At 42.1% G+C, this 7,407-nt stretch overlaps 1 protein-coding gene across 6 annotated transcripts in view; it reads right to left on the bottom strand.

Annotated features, from left to right (window-relative positions):
- Positions 1 to 877: 877 nt before the first annotated feature.
- Positions 878 to 7,407, bottom strand: part of FBLN1 (fibulin 1) — an 82,923-nt gene continuing 76,393 nt past the window's right edge. For all 6 annotated transcript variants that reach the window (XM_068952072.1, XM_068952069.1, XM_068952077.1 and 3 more), the window contains one exon: positions 878 to 2,020. In XM_068952072.1, coding sequence (XP_068808173.1) covers positions 1,881 to 2,020 — 140 coding nt within the window. In that variant the 3' untranslated portion in view covers positions 878 to 1,880. The remainder of the gene's footprint in view (positions 2,021 to 7,407) is intronic.

The following is a 7,407-nucleotide window of genomic DNA, read 5'->3' as shown; positions in this document are numbered from 1 at the left end:
TTAATGGGACTCCATTTTCATTTTCTTGGACTCTGCTTAGGTAATATAATAAAACATTGGTTGTTATTTCAATCTAAATTGAAATTACTTAGCTACAAGTGACTGGTAATCCCTGAAATCAACAGTATATCATGTAATCTGGAGGTTTCCAAAATCTCTCCGAGTTAGTTGACTGCTGAAAGTCACCTCCTACAAACGTATCTGCTTCACAGCATGTCTCTGCTCAGCTATGGTAACTATTTAAGGAAATCACAAGTATTGTAGAGGTAACCACTGATGACATTGAACATGTTTTAGGCTCTCAGCTCTTCCTGACGGCATCCTGAGAGCCAGGTTATGGATGGGCTGGGATGTTCTCTAAGTGGGGGGAACAAAATACTGTCAATAAGGTATTCTTTACCCAAAACTGATTTATGAGAACGTGTTATAAATTCTTACTTTATAAAATGAAGGTGTTGCGGGCAGAGAGGTTTACCTGCCACAGAGAACTGAATGTAGACACCAGTACTTTATGTACATAGTAAAATTGTGATGGTCTTTCATTTGCAATGGGTGTTTATCAGAGAGGAGAGTCAGTTATCTTCACTTAATCAGTCTTAATCCAAAGATCATGAAGTCAAAGGAAAGATTCCCTTTAGCTTCGGGGGCTCTGGTACACAGGGAAGAGACAAATGCCTAGAGCTAACAGCAAGCGATGGAACGGCAGACTGTTTGGCTGGGCGGGCATGTGTAATGTATACATATAATTAATTTGCATACAGGATGTATATTTTTATACATTATACAGTTTTTGCGGTAAGCAGAAATCATAGCATATTTCTCAGTATTTCCCATCTGGCTTTCTTTATTTCCCCATATCTTAACAGACATAAGAAACTGAAACACAGAGCTATTTATTTTCTCTTCTGTAATAAAAAAGATACATTACTTTGATGGCCAGAAAATACATTAAACATTCATTTATTTGCGAGAGTTTCATTATATTATTACATATGCCTTGGCTGGGTGCAAAGGCAGTGTATAGTTCTAACATGCTAATTTTATTACCAAATTTAGAAAGCTATTGAGCTTTACTTTAAAATAGGCAGGAGGCATAGGTCTACGTTTCCCGCGTATTGCCGAGTACAGATGTGATTGGAATGTAGGCAATATGTCTTACCCTCGTAACAGGTTAATTTCAGTGAGAGATATTTGCTTAATTTGAATCAAACATAATTTTACAGTCAACTAACAAGTACAAAAATGAGTATTTTTTTAACATGTGCAATAGTTGTTAGTCTCTTACCGCTTCTACTTGCTTTTGCACTCCTCTTATAGCCATAGCTGAATGGCTCTTTTTAAGACTCTAGGCTGAACTTTTCAGAAGTGATTAGTAATTCTAGGTGCCCATACACAGTTATCCTATTGGAGCCCCAAAGCGAATATTTGGCACTTTCTGACAAACTGACTCCTTCAACGTATTTCATATTGAGGCAAAATTACTAACGCCTATCAAACTTCTTCCCTCCAAAGATACCATATATTCATCCTAATGAACTTGGACGTCTGTTCGTTTCACATCCTCAGTCACTCTGGTTATTAGGCCAAAGAGCAATAGTTAAGAGCTGCCTAAACATTCAGAAAAGTTTTACATTTCACTAGGCTGTTGCGACTTTACACACTACTTATTTATACACACAACTAAATCAGGCTCATTTAAATTTGCTCCATCCTATGTCTAATCAACATAATAGCTGGTCTTAAACTAGAAACCAAATATTTAAAAATAAAACAAACAAAAAACCCCACTATTGGGTTTTACAAACAAGTATATGACATAATAGTTTGTGGTAACGATTTAGTTTGGAGCAGCTTCCTTCTCTGGGGTTTTGAAAGCTCTCTTAGAACCAGTACTCAGAGACAAAGATGTGGACGTTGACAACGTTGCGATGAGATACCACTCCCCCCATGACGTAGTTCATCTCCAGCTTCAGGATGGCATGGAAAGGTCCGACAATGGGCCTCACCTGGCGAACTACTCCTGTGGGAACGGAAAAAGGTGGCGGACGTTAACAAGAGAATCAGAAGGGTTTCGATGATCTATATCCTGTTGCATTTCAGCAAGACTAAAACTCTCCTCCATTTGCAATACAGGTGATGGAACGTTATTTTATCTGCTGCCTCAGTAAATAGTTTGCAAGAAAGGCGGCAAAATAAGAATGAAAAACCCCTGAATAAAAATACCTTGCAGAAAATCTATAAAGGGCCGTGCTATGCCTGCAATTAACATTTAAATCAGCTTTTATCTTATATATTTCCAGGTGAAATGCTGCTAATGAAAGAAAAATGAAACCTTCCGAAATCAGCCCTGTTTTTTCATCTCTTTTTTTTAAACTTTTACTCAGAGAGGCAAATTTTGTTTGCACCATGCAAAACTGCTTTGTAAGCGGACCATTAGATAGTTTTCCCCTAGGCAGGCCAACGTGCCCGTTGTCCTGCAGCGCATGCAAGAACGCACACCCGGGAATCGCACCCAGCTCCTGGTACCGGGTTGGAAACTGCATCGCGTTTGAAGCACTAGAAATTACCGGAGCCGGCACCGCTGTGGTGTTGCGGGGCAGGGACTGACTGGCCCAGACTGGGCTGAGATGGGGCCTGGGGGTGCTGGCAAGGGCCAGGGCGGCTATTTCGGGGCCCTGACACCCTGCGGCTATACAGCTACTAAAGCCTCAGACCTATAAGGGGAAAATCTATGGGAACTTTGCCGTCAACTCCAAGCGGCATAGGATCGGTCCGTAATACGTTCGGATTTATTTTCGAGGTCTGTGCTGCTCTCAGCTCTAAGCAGGCTGGGCAGCTGCGAACTACTCCCGTGTGAAAGGCTACGGCAGGTCAAAAACCCCGCGCACCCGACGTTCGCCAGCGGGCCCGGGGAGTCTCGCGGGCTTTCCCTGCTCCGACGCTTCACTCGGGCAACTGACTGTGTCTGAGTCCATAGGAAAGACATCGTTTAAGAAAGGATTATTGAAGATGTATCCCCTTTCGATGCTAGGGGTCGTGTTTCAAAAGCCGGCAGCGCGCAGCGCCCTCGGCTCGCGGCGGCTCTCTAAGAACAGGCTGGCTGCAGATCTGATGGGGCAGATAAACGTTTGCTTATGCAGCCTGTCAGCACCTTTTGCTAACGCAGCGATGACATTACAGTTTTGTCCTGTTTAAATACTGACTAATATGTTCAGCATGCAGTGAAATTGCAAACTTCTCACCACATTTACTTTGCTTGCCATATTTGATGAATACACTTTTTAAGCATCCTTCCCCCTACAATTTATACATATACATAAATATATATATATATATATACATATTATATATATATATACACACACTTTTTTTTTCCTAGTTTTCTTGGCCACTCTCCTGCATCTTATAAAAATGACTGGTCTTGGCAGACACCGAGAAAGAAAAGCCTTGCAAAAAGTTGCCCTCCCTTTAGGATAGCATTGAAAGCCTTTTGCTAACAACACATCACGTTATCGCAGGCACTGCCTTAACTGACAACCACGGAAACACACAGCGTTGGAATCACTCAGTACTGGCAAGTCGTTTAACCCACCCTGTTAATGTCCCATACAGTGATCACTAAGCCTCCGATGGCAAAGGTTACGGCTTCCATTTAGCAATCTTTTTAGAGTTTTCTTCTCTCTTTCTTGGTCTGCTCGGTCTAGAGGTAGGACTACAAATTGTGATTTCTTTTTCCTGACGTGACGCAATTCTACTCAAGACGGTTTATGCTGCCCATGTGTCTGTACGTTATGGCCATAGCAGTCAAAGCAATTAGTGTCTTTCTTATTTGGATGCATTCTGCTAGAAGGCATTAAAAATAGAACGCTTACGTTCAATGTGGAATGGGCAAACACACTACAGTCCATGTGGCAGTACTTGTCTACACAGTGTTTTTGCTGCAGTTTTAAAAATCAAAGCTAATAATGGTCTAAGAAGTGCACATATTAAGACACTTGCATTGAAGCAACAGACTGAAGGACTGTACGAAGGAAAAGAATACTCTCACAATATTTACTTATCAGACTGATGTGCCCGAATACAAGGAGGTCCCTGCCAATGCCCTAGATGGTCCCAAAACAAATTTCTAAACACCAATAAAACAGAACAATTTTCCTTCCTTTCCGAAATAAATAGGATGATGCGGTCAGATGGATTTATGCTACAGCAAGTACATAAAACTGCAGCCGTTCTAAATGTGCATCAATTTCCTTAGCGACCGGTGCAGAAAAGAATTTTTTTGAAACGTTCTACTGGAGAAAAACTAGACAGGAAAACATAATTTTCAGCTCTTAGAAGATTTATTGATCGAGAGCTTCTGTTTACAACTGATGATAACACGGAAAAACTGCCCTTTCTCCTCCGCCATACTCAAGGACAAATGCGGATGGAAGCCACGCGATACCAGAGGTGCTCAGTCCTTGGACCTGGCTACGCTTTTATCCAATTCCCAGGGATCCCGTTACAGCGGCTGTAGGACTTGTCTGAGGCACACTGCTAAAGGACGCCCGCTAGAGCGTGTCACCGCTTTTTAATGCTACCATACATGTGTCTGATTCTCTAGTATCTTGTGCCATTTCCGTCAGGTGTTAGGCAGGCGAAACTCTTCCAGATCCAAACAAGGCAGCAGTGCCTTGTGCCTGCTCTCACATACAAGTGATTAAGGAAAAAAGCAGGAGGCTCAGGCCCAGTACACATAAATCACACACGTGGCTGAATGAATCAGTCAGTATCTCAAAAGCATTTATCAGAGGAAGATGCCATGTGTAATACTTCTGAATGTTTTTGAGTGAAGCAGATTCATCAGTCACTGCAGCATTTGCATAAACATGTTGTTGCACTATGGTTCTTGACAGGCTAGTGCTGGGTCCAGATTTGTGGTCCGGCATCTTTCAGCATTTTTAGCCAAATATTAGGTACAAAAACATACTTTATAGTAACAAGAAGGGTACAACTGTTAAATGCACTGAAAAGTCAGGAAACATAGAAATCAAGCAGCCGCTTTCTGATCTCTTTGTACCGATGTAAATCCAGAGTAGCTGGATGGAGCCACTCAGAAGTTACATGGGGATAACTGCAGATTGGGCTTTGGTCCTGGCTTCCTCAGCAGTACACACTGTCCCATGAGTCACTCTCAGGGATGCCAGAACAATGCTATAAGCAACCTGCAAACAGAGTGCTCTCCAATGCCACCATCAGCTGGTGCTCTCTGGAAGCAAAGCAGCGCACTGCCTAGTTGGTAAATGGGGTGAGCTGATTTCAGCAGGTTCCCCCAAATCCTTTTCCAACAAAATATTACTAAGGAGAACGAGATTTCAGCTAGGTTAATGTTTTGTGCAACAAAAAGCAGGTGAATCTATGCCTGTATCAAAACAGGCTGAATCAGCGATAACAAATGAACAAAACCACCCTCCAGATAAGCAAACACTGAAGCTTCAAGGGCATTATTCAGTGCACCCACTGGTTTGGTGGAGCTTTTATAGGTAAAAGTGGTGGTCATTACTTCCCCACACATCCTGAGCTACATATATCACGTACAAATCACACTAGCACAGTACTGTGCTTCTACCGACCATACTGTAGCTCCCGGGATGCCACTGCTAGGTGTGTCTATGGCTCAATGAAAAGAGTCAAAGGAGATCTTACTGCTGTTGAATCCTACGTGCCTGGCAATCTCTAGCGCCCATGTTGTCACCTACCAGCAAATCTACGTGAGCCCTGTTATGCTGAAGCCTGATGTGCTGCTTTGCACTCTTTGGTTCATATTTTATGACACAAACAAAACTCTATATATCACAGCCCTGGCAGACTACCTTCCATCAGCTTAGGCTTGTTTGGTTCTGTTTTTTTCTTAACCGAACAGAGATGTTATTACCTATCTCAAATCTACCTGGGTATCTTCATGGTTTGCTGACCTTCTCCTCTCAGAAAGCAACGATAAAACTCTTCTCCTTCTTGCATACCTTGCCTTTACGGCAGACAGGCTTTGTGCCAACCCTTTCCATTTGCTGATGTCTGAGAGCAACAGGCTGAGAGGCAGCAAGTTCTCGGATGTCACAGTCATTTCTATAATGACTGTTTGGCCAGAACTTTTACAATTCTGTAATTAACACACTGAGTTTCTCTCTTGCCTTGTTTCTTCTCCTTTCATGTTCTATATTTGGAATTTGTCTAAACAAAAGTATGTCACACGAAGGGGTTCTTCTTGTAAAGCATCATGTGTACCGAAGACTTCAACACAAATAATACATAAAGCTTATTTTCAAAGGAGAGTAATAACAACAACCAGTACCTTAGAGCCACTATCACTGGATTACTGAGGCTTTGCTTATCAAAGAAGACGGGATAAATAAGACAGCAAGGTTAATATTGTTAATCTCCCGAAGCCTTTCAGCAGAATTTCTTTTATTGTAATCAGATGCCACTGGTATTCCTTGGCTTGTCTATACCTCTTTAAGATATCATTACATTTCTCTCCTTTGAAATATGTGAAACCCTCAGGCAGTTCACCTCTGTGTCTGGTTTCTGCTTGAATTTTTGCATTATGCAGCTGATTTGCTAATAAGCTCCATTTTGAACTTAGGAGAAATACTGCTGTTTTTGTTACCACATTAACCCATTCGGGATGACAAGGCAGAATTCCCTGTGTTATCCCTACATTAGCTTTTGGTCTCTGGAAAACCAGGCTTCTGATTCTGACTTCCATGCTAAGCTCACTGCCCTATACGCTGAAGGAGCGCTTACTTACAAAACCCTTTACAATGTTTCTTTTCTAAACATTTTTTTTCTTTTTTCAACCTCTAACCTCAAAATCTGCAGAAATTACACTCACAGGGAATCTGGGCCATTGTGCTCCTTACCTCACTTGCAGAACACTGTATTTGCATTTTCTCTAGAGAAAGTTTCTCTAACAGGCATCTCCACTGTTTGCCAGTAAACCAAATCTGAACCAAAGGAGCACGAAGCCTATTTTCCCACTGCCACTAGAAAAAGGTGTTTTGGGATGGCAGAGATGATACCTTCTGTTAGCTTTCTCTTTGGAGGTAAAGGTAGAAAGATTTTCCATAGGGAGAGATCCTTGATTCTATTCAAATCTTTCAATCTGTAACATCATAAGCAGACAGTACAGACAGAACTTGCACCCCTTTAAAAGTACTGCTCCTTGAAAATAAATTCTCAGATAACCTAAACTTTTTAGGGACCCCCACAACATCAGGCAGAGAAGTGTTAGTGAGCAAGGGAACAGAGGCTAGAGGGAGAGGCAATAGGGGCCAGCTGGTTACTGGGGCTCTGTATCTGATGACTCCTGGAAGAGGGGAGGCACTGAAATAAACCTCCTCTTCCCTTACCTCCACGTGCACATGCAGG

The sequence above is a fragment of the Struthio camelus genome, chromosome 1 (assembly GCF_040807025.1).
Source record: "Struthio camelus isolate bStrCam1 chromosome 1, bStrCam1.hap1, whole genome shotgun sequence".
In the NCBI taxonomy this organism is placed as follows: domain Eukaryota; kingdom Metazoa; phylum Chordata; class Aves; order Struthioniformes; family Struthionidae; genus Struthio; species Struthio camelus.
Note: the sequence above shows the minus strand (reverse complement) of the source record. Positions and strands in the feature narration are given on the sequence as shown.